The 19710-nt window shown below is 42.0% G+C and overlaps 2 protein-coding genes across 2 annotated transcripts; one reads left to right on the top strand and one right to left on the bottom strand.

The window, feature by feature from the left end:
• Window positions 1-160: 160 nt before the first annotated feature.
• On the bottom strand, window positions 161-7465 carry LOC308412431 (protein crumbs homolog 1-like). The gene is made up of 8 exons (XM_080906784.1): window positions 7332-7465; window positions 6119-7090; window positions 4400-4950; window positions 4104-4269; window positions 1521-2430; window positions 1395-1436; window positions 1162-1284; window positions 161-1043 (listed from the first exon to the last, which is right to left on the bottom strand). Exons 1-8 carry the CDS (start codon window positions 7378-7380, stop codon window positions 791-793), a joined length of 3066 nt encoding a protein of 1021 aa, XP_080762910.1. The 5' UTR covers window positions 7381-7465; the 3' UTR covers window positions 161-790.
• Window positions 7466-8605: 1140 nt separating this feature from the next.
• Window positions 8606-18791, top strand: zbtb41 (zinc finger and BTB domain containing 41). Its single transcript, XM_080906611.1, has 11 exons — window positions 8606-8893; window positions 9406-10647; window positions 11570-11777; window positions 12910-12979; window positions 14552-14699; window positions 15034-15163; window positions 15296-15391; window positions 15561-15667; window positions 15803-15908; window positions 16055-16143; window positions 16760-18791. The coding sequence occupies exons 2-11, from the start codon at window positions 9438-9440 to the stop codon at window positions 17389-17391; spliced, it is 2796 nt and encodes a 931-aa protein (XP_080762737.1). The 5' UTR covers window positions 8606-8893; window positions 9406-9437; the 3' UTR covers window positions 17392-18791.
• The last annotated feature ends 919 nt before the right edge of the window (window positions 18792-19710 follow it).

Here is a 19710-nt window from a genome sequence, read left to right as displayed (position 1 = left end):
AAAAGCATAATGGGTTCCCTTTCAAGATCAGATACTGTATGCAGGACAACTTATTTTATATTACGTTACATAAATATTTGTAAATACGTCTTAGATACATATATTGTAATTTCAGTTTCATCCACTTGATTATAACTATGCGAGGAACAGTTACAAAAGCTGTCGCACAGATCAAAAAGTGGATATTTAAGGCACACAAAGAGCTCTCTAAAGTGTAGTTTTCAGTATTAGAACCAGATTCACACACTGTCAAAAACACGATGGAGTATGTATTGTTCAACATAACCAAATAAACCTGTTCACAACAGACACATCTCTATTGCTGACCCTGTCAATACATTACACGAATACATAACGTATATCAACAGCCACTGTTCCTCGTTAGCAGCTCGTTGTAAAGCTGAGATTTAAAAAAAATTGTCTTCATAAAAAATTCAAACATTCATAAAAGTCTCATGTTTACGAGTGCACACTGAAACCAAGAGCTGTGTATCTGCAACACGGACCACTTAAATACTGCAGGTATTATGTAGATTAATGCAGATACACCTGGTTTATCAACCTAAATCACAAGAGGCCACAAAGGAGAACAGTTTCCCCTTACCACGGAGACTATGTAGGTAGATATATTTGCTCGCAATGTCTGTGGACGTGTATGTTCCCACAGGAAGAGATAAAACTGATTCATACAGCCCAAAGATGTTGCAGATCTCCTCCAGTAGATGTGCTGTTGTGACTGATTAACCCTTCACATCGAGCTAGGTCTGATTTTATTCATCATAAAGAGGGTCTAATCGTTGATCTGGAACCCCCACTCAATTTCTGGCTCGTCGTCGAGACGAATCACGAGGTAGGACACGAGCTGGAAGAGGTTCTGCCACAGGCCCAGGAAGAGGTACAAGTAGAAGTCGCTGACGTCTATTTGGCAGTGAATCCCCGAGTAATTCATGTCGCACACGCACTCAAAACTGTTCACATAGTTGACACAGAAACCTCCGTTCATACAGGGGTCAGAGGCACATTCATCCACGTCCTTCTCACACCTGAAAGGAAAATTTAAAAAAGTTCTGTTTTTGGCCACCTGGGGGCAGTAGCTGCACTGAAATGGACTTTTAAAATCACAAGTTGCGTGCAAATTAACTATCATTATGCATGTCATACCATTGTCCCGCGAAGCCAGGCAGGCAGTAACAAGCATCATCAGCCTCGGAGCAGCTTCCTCCATTAAAGCAGCTGTAGTTCCACCGTGTACCCGTGCATGTAGACACGGGCAACCGAGGAAGTCTGGGCAAACATCAGAAGAGAGAAAGTAAACACTGTTTAATTCAGAAATGGTTGATTTGTTGTTTACTTGGTTAAGTGAAGTGTGTTGAATTTGATGTAAAAGCACTTACGGATTGGTCTCGATGTACCATGGGATTTCAGGGAGTTTCTCGCTGTAATAGAGAAGTTTGCAAATCAGCACAACTGGTGACATTGCTATGTCTGGTGACACTGAAATCAACTCTTGAGGAACTCACTCGCAGTACTGGCCGGTCATATTTTGAGGGCATAGACAGGAGTACGTCTGGAAGCCTTTGAGGCACGTGGCGCCGTGGCTGCAATTGCTTTTTTCACACATATCGACTTCTACCTCACATTGCTCGCCGCTGTACCCCTGCTCACACGCACACTTATACCCTCCAGGTAGGCTGACACAGTTGCCGTAGAGACAGGGCCCGGAGATGCAGGGGTCTGTCGAGTCTTGACACAGGTGGCCCGTCCACTCGGAGGAACACGTGCACTGATGCAGGTCAAACAGGTCCTCGCAGACACCCTCGTTCCTGCAAGGGTTAGGTGTGCAAACACTGGCTCCCCAGCAGCCGTACAGCAGGGGAGCATTGCTGTTTATCCTCAAAAACTGCTCCTCCTGAGGTCTGGGCAGGTTCAGCTCTGTATCGGGGTGGAAAGGGAGAAGAAGCCCCCCAATCTCGACAGGACCCAGACAGCCAGACAGATCCACTCCAGCATTCAGGCTTAGACCACCCAGGAAGATGTCCGCTTCCTTGCTGAGAAACTCCAGGTCACCCACAGCTGTTTTGGGCATGCTAATGGCCTCCTTTCCTCCATCCACGACCATGATCCAACTGGAGGTCGATGCCTGGGTTTCCAAGCTGAGCTTCACAGTGTGCCACTTTCCATCACTGAACTGAGTCTGGCTTTGAATAGACACGTTGTCCTTGTCACCCCCAACCTGGAGATCCATGACCACATGAGAGTTCAGGAGAGAGACCGTCAGGTAGTTTGAGTCCTTGTGTGCATGCAGTAATGTGGCAGCAAGCCGTCTTGAGCGGAAGCTGAGGGAGACACTGGTCAGGCTGCGCTTAATCTTTCCATTGCTCCGGTACTGTGGAATGCTGCTTCCAAGCCGAAATGTCACATTAGACAAGCCTGTAGCAGAGACAGGGAGGAGCAGCTTACTTGTTGCAGTCTCAAAGCATCACACCCATACAGACTACAGTCCCCCCTGAACATTAAAGACTCATGTTTTCAGGTCTTGAAGAGTAACCTAATACCACATTGCTCTTAGTCCTCCCTGTGGCTGAAAGTTTGACACAACCCATTGTAAATATGCTCTACATTTTGGGGCGTGGGCCATATTATAGAGCAAATTAATCTTTTCCCAATTTCCTTTATTTTTAACACATGTACACAGTAGATTTTGTATTACTCGATTGTCCTTTTTCCTTTTCAGTTATCCAATATAGATGTGAGAAGAACTTTTCTCCCTTACAAATGCTAAAACAAAAAATAAATGCCATCTAAATTTGCAGGCCTATGTGAATTTAATTTTCTTTCTTTCAAAATCACTGTTCACATCTCTCAAAAGGAGTGTCTCAAACCCCGTAAAGTACCTTGAGGTTAGTCAAGGCTAATCCACTCCATAAAATACCCTTAAAACTACAGTCTACTTACAATGTAAGATTGGGACATGTTATTGGTTTTACTGTCAAATTACCAAGAAATTATGCTGCACTTAGAGCAGCAATTACTTAGAGTATGACTTATCCCCTTTCCTGTAAAATACCCAGAATTGTGGCACTATGTAAAGTTACTTACTAATTACTAAAAATTACTTACAGACTTATTCAATTTATTTACAACAATTATTTATTTGCGTCCTCTAAAAGCATTATTCTAGTATTCCTACCTTTATGAATGTGTAGGTTATTATAATTACATTGTAATATCAAATAAAAAAAACCACTGACATTCCATTAAATTACAGGGGAATTACATGCTGAGTTGCACGCTGTATTATAAAGCGTTAAACCAGTTTCTTTAAGAACTGCATACTGCTCATGTTTAATAAAAAAACAGTCTGGTCTGCTTTTACAAAGTGCACCCTGTGAGCGGGAAGTTCCTAGTGTAGTCACAAGGTTAGAGTTTAATTAAGCTAATGTCTTTTTTCAGGACTCTGTAAGTTCAACCACACTTGACAGTAGCCTGGCAGCATAGCAAATACAAACATACCAACTCTGCCTCAGCGGAAACTGATTTGTACTGGCGTACAGAAGGAGATGATTCCACTTTATTCTGACTGAGCCTTAATAACTTCAACGAAAACATAATTCCAAAAACATCCAGTGTGAAATAACCCCACTGTCCTTACCGTTTGTTTTTATTTAAACAGCAAATTAGCTCAAAAACTGTTTAAAAAGCTACTGTTTTCCCCCTCCCCTCTGTGAACATGTGACTGCTCCAGGAAGACATGTCATCATAAACTACCACAGCCATGTGGCAGCAGAGTTAATCTGACCAGGGATTACCACGCCTTAGAGGAATCCCATGCAGGATCCCTGCCTCTACTGTGTTCCCTGCTGTAATCAACAGTGCTGTAATTAAAACTGTGTGTGCACCATTGAGTCCCCTAAAGGGACGTGCAGTGCTGATGATGTCTTCAGTGGATGTCAGTTCGCTTGCACATTACTTGTAAATTCTTCCAAATGCTTGCATGTGCCATGAATGGGAAATGAATTCTTAAAGAGTCTTTATTCCTCCCTGATGATGTACTTTCAGGACATGCATTATGCATGACTGGAACCTGTTATCAGGTTACTTACATTCAAAACCCTGAGAGAGGGGCTGACACATTGCAGCAGCTGGGCAGGGAGACAGCTCGCACCATTTCACCTCCTCACAGCGCCGCCCTGCAGTGTTGGGGGGGCAGTTGCAAATGAAATCATCCCACATGGAGTAACACACTCCCCCGTTAAGACAGGGGTTCACCTAATGCAGAGAAGACAGTATCAATTAATTATAAAGCACTCTTTCAGTGTTAGTGCAGACACCAGGGTCGCAAGGGGTAGCAGCTCATGCACAACAGCGTTATCGATATGGCAGCACTGCCATAACTCACAGCACAGGCGTTGTCGCTGCTGCATCCTTCTGCAACGCTGATGAGTTGTTCCAGGTTGTACGATTCTACCGGAGTTGATATTGGATAGAACTGCAGTCTTTTGTTGTTAATCCTCAGATCCTGGATGCATCCCTTGAAGTACCCGCCAAAAGAAGCCGATGCCCTTGAGTCTGGTAGCCCCCCGACATAAACCATATCCCCAGGATGGACCTGGATGAGCCTGATGGGTATAAAGCCCTGGCTTTGGGCTGACTGGAACAAGGTGGCTACCACTCCTTCCAGTTTCAGAGTCACCAGGTGGAAATGGCCGTCATTGATCACAGCCCGACCGACCAGGGTCTCAAAGTTGTTGACCTGAACTTTGATCATACCCGCTTCCAACCACAGGCGGAGGTACTGGCTTGTGGTGTTAGTCATGATAAGGAGCAGACCACTGGACTGTCTGGTGCGGATGAACATGGATATGATCACAGTATCACCTGGGTCATCATCCAATGAGAACACAGCATAGCTCTCGAGGTCTTTGTTTCCAAACCTGGCTGTGATGTACTCTGTATAAGCACGAGAAAGAGAGAAATTCATAATTTACTTAACAGGAGCAGTAAAGTCTTACATGTACAATCCCAGTAAAATCAAAAATGTGCAGCATCTCCAGTCTTTATGTAAGTGATAAAAAGATGTATCGTCTTATCTAACACCAAATAATCTCTAATCTCATTTTTAAGCAAAAGAATGCCATGATTATTGTACAGTTGTCAGTGTTATGGGAACTAAACGAGTTATTGTTTCAGTAAAAGGTTTTTACAATGAAGAAGGCTCGCGGGTCATTACAAGGAGGAGCTCCTCAGTTTGGCAACCAAAGAAGACACAAGTCCATAAGACTCCCTGATCTGGCAAACTGAAGGCATTCCCGGTCAATTACTGAACACCACGTTTTTTTAATCCTCGATGCAGGTGTATGTTCTAAAAGCATGGCTGTTTGACTTGACAGTCTGCTATTTCTACCAGCTCCGTAAGCTCCTTTAACGTCTGCCGACTAATTTTATCCTGCAGGGTGCTTCTCTTCACAGCTCACCACTGACACTTGAGCAGCAAGATGACTCAGGCTGAGCTTGAACTTGAACCAGTGCACCTATATTTAAAGGGTATCTCCAATAATTTGTCATCAGCTAAATTAAATGTTATTCAGGATTCAGAAATGTTACCTAACAGAGATCAGGTTAGCGCTAATGGGTGTGGTTCAATGGAAATCGCACCACATCTATTAAACCAAAAGTTGCACAAGGCCAAAAAAGGCTTTTGCTCACAAAACCTACATATTTTTTAAAAGTTATAACCTCAGACTGAAACAGCCATTTGTTAAAGAGGACCTCCATTGCTGTGTTTCATTGTGGGAAAGAAAATTTGTTTTTTGAGGTTCTGTACCTAAAGAAATAAAAAGACTATGTAGGGAGGAGGCTGGGATGGAGAGACAGGTCAACAAAACACTGGATGCAGAGCTTTTTAATGCCATGACTTTATGCAGTATTTGATGTTGCAGGTAAGGAAACAAACACAGGAGAAGCCCTGAACAGTAGGCGGGGACAGACAAGGTTTTTGTGGATGGCGGAGCAAATAGGAAGAAAAACTGGGAACTAACAAGCAATTTGAGTTTATTTGAGAATCTAATTAAAAAATTTACACAGCTTGCAATGATGTTAATGTATATGTAAGTCTTACCCTCTGCACAGTTGTTTCCCTCATATGGCCTGTGGCACTCACAAAGGTAACCCCTCCAGCCTTGGCTAACACAGCGGCCTCGGTTCTGACACGGGCTGTCGTCACACTTGTCTTTGTCGCTGCACCCCACAGTGATGTTCGCCTGGATGTGTGAACCTTCTGGCGCTATAACCGGCAATAACAGCCGTGAGTCTACAAACACATCTCTGAAGCAGCCCAGAAAAGCAGGAGGGTAGTCTGTTTCCTCCACTGCCCTGCCCAGTGTCCAGTTCCCACTGATTGCTCCAATGAAGAGGCTGTGACGAACTGCTTCGGGCTCAGGGAGAGAGGAGGCCTGTTCAAGCAGCTGGACTTCAGCATTGGACTCTCTGGTGCAGCTTCCTTCAGTGCATAGCAGCCTGATGAGACTGACCACGCCACCCAGAGATGCTTCCACTGTGTGCCACTTGCTGTCAGACAAATATCCTGGAAGCTCTTGAACCAATGTGCTGGAGCCTTGGCCTCTCAGGCTGAGGAGGCAGAGATGCCCGTGCATCAGCTCGATGCTGAAGAGCAGATCGTCCACCCTGCGTTGTAAGAGGGTGCCAACCAGTTGTTCCGTCCTGAAGCTGAAGGTGACGTTAAGAGGAGCTTCTTGGTCTAGGAGCGGCATCTGTATGTACACATAGCCTCTGGACTCAAATGAGAAAACAGTAGGAGTCTGGCATTTAGGGCTCATGAAGCCAGCAGGGCAGATGCATGTGTAACTGTGGTGATCGTTCACAAATAAGGGAGAACACACTCCTCCATTCTCACACTGGTTCTCATTACAGCCTGTAAGTGCAACTGTGCAATTCTGTCCACCATACAGCTGCCCGTTTTGGCTCTGAGAGGCGCAAAGGCATCTGAATCCTCCATTGTGGCTCTCACATACACCACCGTTTTGGCATGGCTGCTGTTCACATCCACTGATGTCCTCGCTGGAGACGGTGTCTAGAGAACAGATTATAGTTCATTATAACTTTTTATACATATATTTGTGTAAACAGAGAGGCACGTAAAGCGTCTACACAAATGAATTAATTTTAAACATACAAAAAAAAATCAGCTGTACAAACTTCAGTACACTTCACTTCACTTCAAATATGCCAATTACGAGGTGAGAACGAGAGCAGAAAAACATACTAATGACTCTAATATTGACCTGTGACAACAACACACAAGTTATATTTACCTGCAAAAAGCAACCACAGCATGCACAAATACACGCTGAATCTCAACATTGTCCCTTACAATCCTACAAACTGTTCAATATTTGGCAGGTTTGTTATTTTGGATCAAACACAGGTGAAAATACTTGCATGTGCACCTCCATCTTCACTGCCTGAGGACCACTGTTTGTGTGCGTTCACTGAAATGCATGGATCGCTGCACGCCAGATAGGAGGGATTAAGCTAATGCACTTACAATGTCTTACACGTTAAACGTGTTGGGGAAGGGAGGGGTGCACCCAAGAGGCTAATCTGAACAACTTCAAGCATGTTCCCTGGACAGAACTCTAATGTCCTCTTATGTAAGGGATGGCGATGCCAGAGGTGCCAGAGTTTGGGCACAACTGAAATTCAGTTTGAGAATTAAGTTTATGTAGAGGTAAGCAGTCCTTCCATTCACTTTTATGCACATGTCCTGAAACATGGACACTAACGCAAATGGATGTGTGCACGTGCACACACATATGCACTGCAGGTTGAGTGCAGTTTGGCTGCAGTGGGTTGGATCAAGGCTCCAGTCTTTGAATGAGGCAAACTGAGGCCAGTGTTTCTAATCTGGGAAGCATCTTTGTCATTTAAATGCCTCTGACGTAACCACAATTCATTTAACTCTAAGAGCATTCACTTTGGTCTCTGGTACAACTAATGGGCTTGATGCTCTGTTTGTGTTGCTTATTTTACCATTGGTCTGGCTCAGGCTGATAAACCTAGGACTCCACCCTATGATGAGGGTTTTGAACCCTTAAACTCATTCACTGAAAATATTACCAAAATACTCCGTATTGCCATGCATTCACTTTAGTGAATTCAGAAGTACAGTGCTAACAATGTACTTCAAATTTAAATATACAGTACAACCAAATTGCCCTGCAGGAGGTGGGTGACTCTGTAACTTCTTCCATCTGGAGGGGCCACAGCCTAATTGTGGATTCACATCCAGGGGCCTTCTTGCTGTGGGTCAACAGTGCCGACCATCTCACCACGATTCCTCCAATATTACTTTATATTATATTTTTGTTGCAATTGGCTGGGAATTTTTACATTTTTAAAAACAAAATACTGCATTTATATGTTTTCAACGGTTTAAAAAAAATCTTAAATGTTAGCTGTCAGATAAATGTAGTTGGAAAGTAGAAAAAAAAGAAAGCCAATATGCCATTAGCTGTTGGACTACATTACCCATGATGCCGTCGTGTTATGAGCTCACGATGATAATCGACAAAAAACACCCCAGCCTTTGTTTATTTCGTCTTTGACTTTTCATGTATTATATAGAAAATGAAGTAACACGGGCATGAACTGTCGTAATTGTTGAGGTTTATTTCTCTGCTGCTTGTGTTTACGCGGATAAAAATGGACCGTTAGAGAACAAAAGCTGAAGCAGCCAATGAGCAAACGGCTTGTTTCGGTGTCTGGTGGGGCGTTACAAATATCCAGGAAATTATTATTCCTTCGTTTATTTCTCACATTTCTTATTCAAGCTGGGGGTACGCGGTGCCTTGTAAACGTGTCCCGCAACTCTTAGGTAAGACGTTTGGTTAAAATACGAGTGCGTATGAAATGATAGTTTGCAGGGTAACATCAGAGGTCGTTTGTCAACACTCTCCTCGGAGGGGGGCCCGCCCGTCACTCCGATAACACAATGTTAGGGGTCCTTGAGGTGGGGAGCGAATATGTAAATGCCCCTGTCCTGGCAGTTAACAATTTAGATTAGCAGCAGAGTTAAGTTAGCTTAATTTCACATTTAAGGCCACTGAGGCCTTTATTGTGTTGAATGCATTGTTTATAACGAATAGCAGTTTTGTGTTTCGCATTAGCACGAGAAATCTCTTAGCATCTTTTTATGTGTGGTTATGCATATGTATGACTACAGTCTCCTTTTACAGTCAGCTTTGCTGCACTGTGTTGCACTTACATACCAAACCATTTGTGGAACCTCTTGACTAACGTGCTCCTGTGAAATCTGAATAAAAAACCAAGTAGTCAGCAGCTATACATGTTCAGTCCCAGCTCTGATGACATTCCTCTTCTCTCCAGGAGGGATTCCTTGTAGACCTGCAGACACATTAATGACGAAAAAGCCTAGCACTATGCTCCGTCCCAGACGTGGCAGGCAGGCCAGTGCCAGTGGTGACGGTGTACCTCCATCCAACATCCCAACAAACTCTGAAACGTTACAGGAGTCAGCCCCACAAATGAGACATCTGATCATGTCACAGCACAGTAACAACCTCCTCAATTTCTTGAATGAGGACCGGAGCCGGCAGAAGTTCTGCGATGTGTTTGTGTCTGTAGGTGGGAAGACCTACAGTGCTCACAAGGTGGTTTTGGCCCATGGGAGCAGCTATTTCCATGCTGAGCTGTCCAAGAATCCTTCTGCTAAAACTCATGTGACTCTGGAGCACGTGGAGGACTCTGTTTTCCAGCACCTGCTCAGCTTCTTGTACACCGCTGAGTGTGTTGTTGCAGAGACAGCACTCCCAGCTCTAACTGAAGCGGCCCGATTCCTGGACATGATGGATATATTAAAGCTGTTATGTAAAGACGGTGAAGTACAACCTGTAAGTGTAATACAAACCCAGGTTGAGACAATAGCTTCTCATAAAGTGGAAACTACCTCCAATAACTCGCCAGGAGCTGATACAGAGATCAACAGTCCAGCTGATGTTCAAGGAAACCTGTTCGGTCATGATAACTCCAATCAGGGTCAATTGGCTGAGAGTGTACACACTGATGTACATCAGGAGGCCTCAAATGAGGAAGAAAAGACGACAGGTCAGGGAAGTGCTACCACACGGAGATCAGCTCGTAGGAGGAGAACACCTACTAAGTATAAAAGAAATGATGGTGAGTACAGTAGCAGTGCTCCCAAGGAAAAACAAAGCACTGCATCATCAAGGCAGCACAACAAAAACAGACTGGAAGGAAAAGGGGAAGTGAATGTGACAGCCAAGCTGGATGTGAATAAGGCATCTAAACCAGTTCAGGGTGACGATGTAATGGATATGGAAGAGGAGGAGGAAGAGAGAGGAGACGCAAATGCCGCTATTATTGCTGAGACAGCTGATGAGGCAGAGAGCCGTGCAGATCTGCAGAATTCAGATCTACAGAGGACAGAGCAGCAGGCTGCTGACAGGGTGGAGATGCATGTTGGAGCAGCAGCAGGAAGCTCTAACCAGAGTCCAGTGTATCCTGAAGGTCTGGCTCCAGTCATCATACAGAACTCCAGCAAGAAGATCCTCAAGTGCCCCAAATGTGAAAAGACGTTTGACCGTGCAGGTGGGAACCACGGAATAAGATCTAGATTATTAGTGTTATTCTTATCTTACATGGTTAACAGATAAGACCAGAGATAATTATTTTTTGTAATGTCATTCAGTGTTTGGTCGGCACACACATATAATAGCTATAAATGCTCATCATGAATTACCACAGCCTAAGATTTGAGGGTCATTCCATAGAAGATCAGTCAAAATTGATTTTGTAAAACTTTTTGTTTATTTATCAGCGCTTTGTAACCCTAAAAGTTAATAGAGTTGAGTTGTAGTTTGCACTTTTTAAATTTTATTGCAGCATTTCACCCCCCATAATTTCATGGGTAAAAAAAAAATATATATACACCATTAACACGGTTAACCTGTTAGACAGTAAAACAAGTTATGTCATACGAAGGGTCTTCTTTTTTGTCTACATTTTCATACGAGTCTCATCTCCTGGCCATGGTTCCTTCTGTTTCATAATATTTATAATACAGTAAGTTTGTAATGTTCAGCAAGTGTTTAATATTAGATTCTGTTTAACCAAGGAAAGCAGGATTTGTGATAACACAACTAGTGTGGAAGACTATTCAACTGATTTAACCCCTTACTGATTTCCTGTTTTTTGGTATGTTTGTCACACTTAAATGTTTCAGATCATTAAACAAATGTAAATATTAGACAAAGATAACACAAGTAAATACAAGAGTTTCTAAATGAAGGTGCTTATTATTAAAGGAAAAAAAATCCAAACTTACATGGCCATTGTTTATAAATAGATTTTTTTGTGGCCTCTAAAGTGTCTTTAGAGAGTGCCTCTAAAAGGCATTGCTGTGTTTGTATTGTAAGTGTAAAGGGTTTTTTTCTTGTAGAGGTACGTCTGTAGTGTGTGTTTATCTTATGACCCAGATGTGTTCCTAATACAGTATAAATCATATTTCCAGGGAAATATGAGAGCCACACTCGAGTGCACACAGGCGAGAAACCTTTCCAGTGTGACATCTGTCTGCAGCGTTACTCCACCAAGTCTAACCTGACTGTACACAAGAAGAAGCACGCCAGCGACGTCCCGTTCCAGAAAAAGGAGCACAAATGTCCCTTCTGCAACAAACTCCATGCCAGCAAGAAAACCCTGGCCAAGCACGTCAGGAGGTGAGAGATGGCCATTTTACTTTGGTATTGTAATAAATTCACATAATGTTCATGGGATGATTGATGCCAGGGTAAGAAAATGGATGTAAATGTGCAAGTATAGTATGTTTGGACCACTCCCTGTCGCTCTGGTTGCAAATCATCACCAGCTCAAGATATCGGCATACATGTGTGGGAGGTATTTAGGCTTTGCTTTGTACAAAAAAGAAAAGCTATAACACTGCATCCATGTACATACAGTGTATATGGTGTGTGCAGTGCAGTGAATGATAATTCATATACACTAATAGTTAAAAATAAATCCAGTGAAGAGTCTGAGATTGGCAGTCTATCATTTTACATGTTCAGTTTCCGTGTTATTGGATTTAATATACAATTAAAATGATTGAAGCAGTGTCACCAGCACTATAGCGCTCATATTTGTAAAACTCTGGCTCTACTTAAATTCTAGTTAAGATATTATACAATACAATACAATTTGATTTATATAGCACATTTAAAAAACCACAGGTATGCCAAAGTGCTTCACAGAATGAGTTAAGAGCAATAATAAATACAAATATGAAAATACAAATAAAATATACTAACAGGCGGGTGACATAACTAACCAATAATACACCAGGCATAGTAGGCACCAGTGAAGTCTGCATAACAAAGTGATAAAGATAAGTTCCAGTACACTAAAAATGTGGGCTCTAGGAGGCGGGGAAAGCAAGACTAAACAAATAAGTTTTTAATCGAGATTTAAAAGATTGAATTGAATCAGACGCCCGAATAGCTAGGGGGAGGTTATTCCAGAGGTAGAGTGCGACAGTGGCGAATGCGCGGTCACCTCTGGTCTTGAGCCGAGATCTAGGTCACACCAGGAGCATTTGGCCTGCTGATCTAAGCGCTCTCCCAGGGATATAAAAGCTGAGGAGATCCGTAAGATAGCTGGGCGCGGTGTTACTTATGATTTTAAAAGTGAGCAATAAGATTTTAAAATCAATACGAAATTTAATAGGGAGCCAGTGCAGGTCGGATATTATAGTTAAGTCATTTGTGCAGCACAAACATCACACAACACCAACATCAGCTGAGCTGCTGCTGTGCTGTTGCGCTGTGTAATGAAGTATCTTCTCTTTCCTGTCAGGTTTCATCCAGACCACATCCAAGAGTTTCTTACCAAAAGGAAGAGGAAGAGTGAAAGCTGGAAATGTGCTGTGAGGACTGGTTTCAGTTTTGAAGAAATATTTATGTTATTGACAGTGATGTTAGCAAATGTATTTCTCCTGATGAGCCCACATCCATTTTTTATAATATATTTCCAAGACTCAGTCAATCAAACAATCAGTTATTATCAAATTAAATACTTTTTAAGAACTTTATCTTTTTAACTGATAGTCTGTGGAATCAACAATAATATTAGTTCAATTCAATTTATTTGATACAGCACCAAATCACAACAACAGTCGCCTCAAGGTGCAAGAACCTACAATAACACATACAGAGAAAAACCCAACAATCATATGACCCCCTATGAGCAAGCACTTTGGCGACAGCGGGAAGGAAAAACTCCCTTTTAACAGGAAGAAACCTCCGGCAGAACCAGGCTCAGAGAGGGGCGGCCATCTGCTGCGACTGGTTGGGGTGAGAGAAGGAAGACAAGATAAAGACATGCTGTGGAAGAGAGACAGAGGTTAATAACAAGTATGATTCAGTGGAGAGAGGTCTGTTAACGCATAGTAAGTGAGAAAGGTGGCTGAAGAAGCAGCTGCATCATGGGAATCCCCGGCAGCCTACACCTATTGCAGAATAACTAAGGGAGGATTCAGGGTCACCTGGTCCAGCCCTAACTATATGCTTTAGCAGAAAGGAAAGTTTTAAGCCTAATCTTAAAAGTAGAGATCGTGTCTGTCTCCCGAATCCAAACTGGAAGCTGGTTCCACAGAAGAGGGGCCTGAAAACTGAAGGTTCTCCCTCCCTTTATCAAATGAGTTAATTTTTCATTCTGCAGTCTGCAGCTGATGTGGTAAGATACTGATCAGACCAGAACGCACAACCACTGTGGTCCCACTTGCAAACTCTTTGAACACGTTTTCCTTTCTCGTCTCTGTCATGCATTCATGCATGCAAATGTCAATAAAGTTACAGTACTTATTTTCAAGCCTTCTGCTAGGCCTACGGAGGAGGAGTGAGGATCAACAAAGATGATTTGTTTTTTAATTCATACATTTTTTTATGTGGCATGTCATTTCAAATGCAGCTTTTCAGACAGCTCAACAGGTGTCACCAAACACAAAGTGTCTGTGCCGTTTGCCACACAGTCTCTCTTGTTTGCTGCTCCAACAGTTGTTGTGTTTGAAGAGAAAAAAGTTAGTGTGTGATCGTTTTAATCTGAGAAATGGAGAAAGATGTAAGAAGGAGAGGAGAGGAAGGTGACAGATTATTTTCAAAGACAAGGACTGTTCAGCAAGTAACATTTGTTAAAATGGAAATTTACATGTTACACAACTTATTGTGAAATGTCTTTTATAAGAGACTAAATGATAATAATTTATTGCTCAGAGTTTATACAGGATGGCAGCTGTAGGCTAAACTGGATAGTTTGTGGTCTTGTGGTAAAGTTATAATAATGGATTAAGCTCATTGATCAATGTTTTCCTGTGTCAATATTTAAAGAAACTCTTTATATTAGTATATCTGTGAAATAACCAGTGTTTACACCCATGACTTTTATATGGGCTGTAATGATGAATTAATCCTACCTGTAACCTTTGAACTCTCTGCATCAGATCTGTTTCAAGACCTTCACTCGCAAACCTCATCTGGAGGAGCACATGATCCTGCACAGCCAAGACCGGCCTTTTAAATGCTCCTTCTGTGATGAATACTTTAAATCCAGGTTTGCCAGGCTGAAACACCAAGAGAAGTTCCACTTAGGTGAGAACTATTTTTTTCACTTATATATTTAAACGTATTTTTGAATCTCAGATAAGTATTTAAATAGAGAATATTCAGGAGATAAAGTTTTTGTTTTTCATGTTTTCAGACTATATTAAATCCAAACCTTTAACGTTTTTCTCCAGGTGCTTCAACTTCGTCTCATAGTCCAAAGACATGCAGACGGGTTAGTTTAGGTTAAGTTAGTGATTCTAAATTGACTGTATTTGTTCATGTGAGAGTGAATGGTTATCTGAATGTGCCAGGGTGTACTTTTGTAACCCATATTGAAGTAGCAATTGATCTACTCGATTTCGTCCTGCCTCATTTTCAGGTCCTTTCCCCTGTGAGATCTGTGGTCGTCAGTTTAATGACACCGGCAACAGGAAGAGGCACATCGAGTGCACACATGGAGGCAAAAGAAAGTGGACCTGCTTGGTTTGTGGGAAATCAGTTAGAGAAAGGTACACCTGTCTGTGCCTGTTACATTTCCCACATGGCCCGTTTTTATGTGGGAGTGCACTATGTTATACGGCAATGATTATTTATTTAAAAAAATAGTCATAGATGATCATATTTGAGTTTCCACATCACAGGACAACCCTAAAGGAGCATTTGAGGATCCACAGTGGAGAGAAACCTCACCTCTGTAGTATTTGTGGCCAAAGTTTCCGTCACGGCAGCTCCTACAGGTGGGTCCTGTGAGATTTGGAGACGCCGTTTGGTGTTGGTGATCACAAAAGTTTCAAACTTTCTACTATGAAATTTCCCACTTGTGGGACTAATAAAGGTATCTTATGACCTTATGAACATAACTTCATAGTAGACTTGTCTTTAATGAGAAAACTGTTCCTTGGACAGGCTTCACCTCAGAGTCCACCATGATGACAAGCGATATGAGTGTGATGTTTGTGGGAAAACCTTCATACGCCACGATCACCTGACCAAACATCAGAAAATACACTCTGGTGAGCATGGAAGGGACGGCAGCGCTATTCTCTAGTTTTACTTGTTACTTTTGTGGCTTTTTCTCCGCACAGAGTCACATGGTACAGCGTAAAACACTTAAAACAGTATTTTAACTGTACCCATTTCTATTACAGGTGAGAAAGCACACCAGTGTGAGGAGTGTGGCAAGTGCTTCAGACGCCATGATCACCTGACAGTCCACTACAGAAGTGTTCATCTGGGAGAGAAAGTCTGGCAGAAGTATGTTATACAAACCACGGGCTGGTTCTCTAGTGCAGTGGTGTTGTTGTTGTCACTTGCTTCTCTCTGCATCTCCTTTACAGAGTAGCCTGGAGGTTTGGTAAACGTTCCCTTTGTGTGTTAATGACAGATTTTTTTCCTCTCAGGTATAAAACTGCTGTGCATCAGTGTGAGGTCTGCAAGAAAGAATTTAAAGGAAAGTCAAGTCTAGAAATGCACTTTAGGACTCACTCAGGTAAGGAAGCAAATGAGTTAGTGGAAAGTCTACATTTGCATGAAAATACTTCCTGTATGAGAACAGAAAAGAAGTGGATCTTTAATGAGTGTTTTTAGGCTTGTTTTATTCTTTTTTTATAAACTGAATCCTTTAAACATGAGCAGCTTCAACTGGAGATTATATTCTGTTTTGGATGCAGACACAGATATCTGGATGAGTAGTCATTCTTGTTCTTTGAATCTCACTTTAAGCCCCGTGGATGTGTCTGTAAGCTCCGCCCTCACCGTCTCATGATAAAACTTAAGTCACTTTGACACAAACAGATCTGAGCAGACTCCTGGATGCAGAAACTATAACAAGACCACTAACTGTTGCTGACAGCTGTGCATTTGTTGTTTAACAGTTTCATTTGTATGAGCTGTGTCGAGTAGACAACATTTAGAAGAACCATGAAATAAAGACTTTTTGGGTTTGGAGAAGTGATAACAAAAGACGCCTCTACAAACAGTCGGGGGGTCTTGAAAGCCTGACAGTCAGTGTTCTGATGCAGGGTCCATCAGGACAGAAGATGATTATTATTAAATTAAAGGTGCCGTAGACGTGAATGTCTGTCTTTCTGTGTTATGTGTAACAGGTGAGAAACCGCACAGATGTCCCGAGTGCCATCAGACATTTCGGATCAAGAAGACTTTGACGAAGCACATGGTGATTCACTCAGACGTCCGTCCCTTTAACTGTCCCCACTGCAGCGCCACTTTTAAAAGAAAAGACAAGCTCAAGTACCACGTCGACCACGTGCACAGCACGCGCTTTGCCGAGCAGCCCCTCAGCTCGATCGGTGAAGAAAAAATAGTGTCGGTTACTTTTGAGGAAAGCTCAAAGACGTACCATGCCGAGCCCAAGTCGAGCCACCAAACCAGCCCCGCTCCTACAAACGTGTGCGTTCCCGTCACTTTAGTTCCCATCCAGATGGCTGGAGGAGCGCAGGGCGACTTGACCATTCACAGGCCTCCACCTCACTCCTCACAGACTCACACAGTCATTAGCTTGCAGACTCAAGGACAGCAGCAAAACTCTGGCTACCAGGCTACGGACATGGCCTTCTTAGAGAAGTACACCCTCACACCTCAACCGGGCAACATCGTCCACCCCGTGAGGTCGGATCAGATGCTGGACCACCGAGAGCAGTCCTACCTGGGAACGCTGCTTGGACTCGATTCATCTTCCTCTGTGCAGAACTTGGCCACCTCTGATCATGCCCACTGACGCTCCTTGGCAAAAAACTGGAGCTTAAAGGCAAAGCGCAACAAACTTGGCACAGAAATCATGTAGGGAGAACCAAAGACGTAGTCACCTCTGCAGTGTGTTTGTATTTTAACATGGCGGTGACTCGCAGTCAGACTCACGTGCCATCTAAACTTAGGACAAAAAAAATAAATCCAACCAGATTTTGATGGATTTGTGTGACATGTTTAAGATAAAAACCTGTAAATTTAATTTAAACTTAAAAAAAGACATTCTGGTAATAATGAAACATTTTTAAACATTACTTTAGCAAGTCCAAGTCTAGGCAGGATTTTTTGCTGTTACTGAAGTGTTTACCGTTTCATATCAGAGTTTTTATTAGCACGGTCACTGTCATTTTTAACGGATTCATTTTAAAATGAATGATGAGATTTTTGATAGACAAATCATGTAATTATTTTTAGTACAAACAGTTTGCCGGTTCTAACTTCTAATAATTAATGCTGGTTCACCAAATACACAATAAACTTCTAATAAAAATAATAATCGCTGGTGGTTAGAGGAATTCTAAACTGTGACTGCAGTATACATGTGTGCAATTTGTCAAAAACAAGCACAATGATTTCTTTTTAAAAACTTGATGTAGTTTTATGATTTAGAGTAATGTAGGTGAAAGGGAGAGCTTTCAGCCACTTGTGAGCTTGAACAGCTGTAGGTGTGAATAACCTTTGTTGTTTAGCTTTAGTTACACATCTGGTTTTAAGTTGAGATGTTTCATGAACAAATTTCAAGCTTGTTAAATAAAGTAAAACAAGTGTACAATGAATAACATATAATGACTCTTTATTTGAGGGCAATAATTAGGCATACACTGCATTTCTTTTACAGATGAAGACTCACCAACAGACAAGTCTTTTTAAAGATAAGTTTTCAGTTAATATCTCTTTGGAAATCACCTGGTTGGTGCAAATATACCCCTGACCTCCTTCAGTTCCTCGGATGTCCGTAAACATCTGGGAACCCGAGGAGACCAGCAGCTGGAACCTCTGGGAGATTTGTCTGATATAAGATTCTAGCTGTGTTGCGTCTTTGTCTTTGGTTTTGTCTCAAATATTTCCCTTCAGTTAAACTGCAGGCAAATTCAGCACCCAGACTCCTGCACTACAAAGTGATGCTGTAAAGATGGTGCAGGATGCAGTTTAGTGTTGTCCTGTTGAAATATGCAAGGCCTTCCTTGCATATTTAAAAAGCGCTATACAAATACAGGCCATTTACCATTTACCTTCCCAGAAAAAGACCTATTCTGGGTGGGAGCATAAACCGCACTAAAACCTGTACATATGCAATGTTTTTGTGTTTTCAATGCTGTACAGTCATGTGAAAAAAAGAGTCTTCAGAGCACTATGTGGTTCTGTGAAGTACATCTATCAAAGCAGAGGTTTTGGCTTTTTGCAGGTCTAGAGCATTCAGGTGTGTGTTAACAGGAAGGCAACAGCGTGGTTTTTATAACATTACCGTAGGTGAATGTTGAAAAAGATTCACTGCATATGAGTGTAATGAAATGTGCAATAATCTTAATAATACACTTGTTTTGATATTTGGGAAATAATTGTGTTTTTAAACAGTAAAGAAAAGAAGAAGAAGGATTACTTCTTCTCATTTCTTTACTGTTTCCTATAACTTCCTATAACGAGAACTGATTGATTTTAAATCGATGCTCTTCAGATATAAACACTAAAAACAAGAACAGTAAAGAGCAGCAGGAGTCTTTATGAGGAGGAGACTTTATTCAGTTCAGCTGTGTTTTTGTTTCATATATGAGCACACAAACCATTTTCTCTCACACTCTCAAAGATGAAAATGATGATGTGATCATATGTCAGGCGTCTCCTCTAAAAGCTCCAGGGTGGTGAGGAAATCCTCAGCTACAGCTGTGCTTTGCACCTCTGGTTAGAAGAAAATATGTTTTATGAATAAATTACGAGTGTAAAAAAATCAAGTTGTGATTCTGCATTTAAGCATCTTTAAATGACAGATCAGAGCAATAACAGCATTTCTTTTAAAGAGGAACACTCACCACTGCATGCTCCACCCTGTTACAACCTGTAAACAGTGATGCAGAAGCTCAGTGTGAACACTTCAGTTACTTAACATTTGCAGATGAGGTGTGTTCAGTTTTCTACATGTCTACAAGCTGCTGACAGTTTTTATCAGGTTTAATATTTTGTTTAATCGACTTTACTGGGATACTGTTAAAATCACTGCATGAGGCAGAAGTTTCTATAGAAGTGGATATGGTTGTTTACTAAATAGTCCCCTGTGTTTACACGAGGCACAAAG

This window comes from Rhamphochromis sp. 'chilingali' (genome assembly GCF_963969265.1).
Source record: "Rhamphochromis sp. 'chilingali' genome assembly, chromosome: 16".
NCBI lineage: Eukaryota > Metazoa > Chordata > Actinopteri > Cichliformes > Cichlidae > Rhamphochromis > Rhamphochromis sp. 'chilingali'.
The sequence above is the reverse complement of the archived record's forward strand: the minus strand, read 5'-3'. Positions and strand labels throughout refer to the sequence as shown.

Excerpts from the sequence above, each read along its gene's own strand:
- LOC308412431 (XM_080906784.1), bottom strand. The coding sequence starts at position 7,380 with ATGTTGAGATTCAGCGTGTATTTGTGCATGCTGTGGTTGCTTTTTGCA. Across the intron at positions 4,951-6,118 it reads GGGAAACAACTGTGCAGAGG|AGTACATCACAGCCAGGTTT; the intron begins GTAAGACTTACA and ends GTGCTTATACAG. Across the intron at positions 1,437-1,520 it reads ATGACCGGCCAGTACTGCGA|CGAGAAACTCCCTGAAATCC; the intron begins GTGAGTTCCTCA and ends TCTCTATTACAG.
- zbtb41 (XM_080906611.1), top strand. The coding sequence starts at position 9,438 with ATGACGAAAAAGCCTAGCACTATGCTCCGTCCCAGACGTGGCAGGCAG. Across the intron at positions 12,980-14,551 it reads GTGAAAGCTGGAAATGTGCT|ATCTGTTTCAAGACCTTCAC; the intron begins GTGAGGACTGGT and ends TCTCTGCATCAG. Across the intron at positions 15,668-15,802 it reads ACATCAGAAAATACACTCTG|GTGAGAAAGCACACCAGTGT; the intron begins GTGAGCATGGAA and ends TTTCTATTACAG.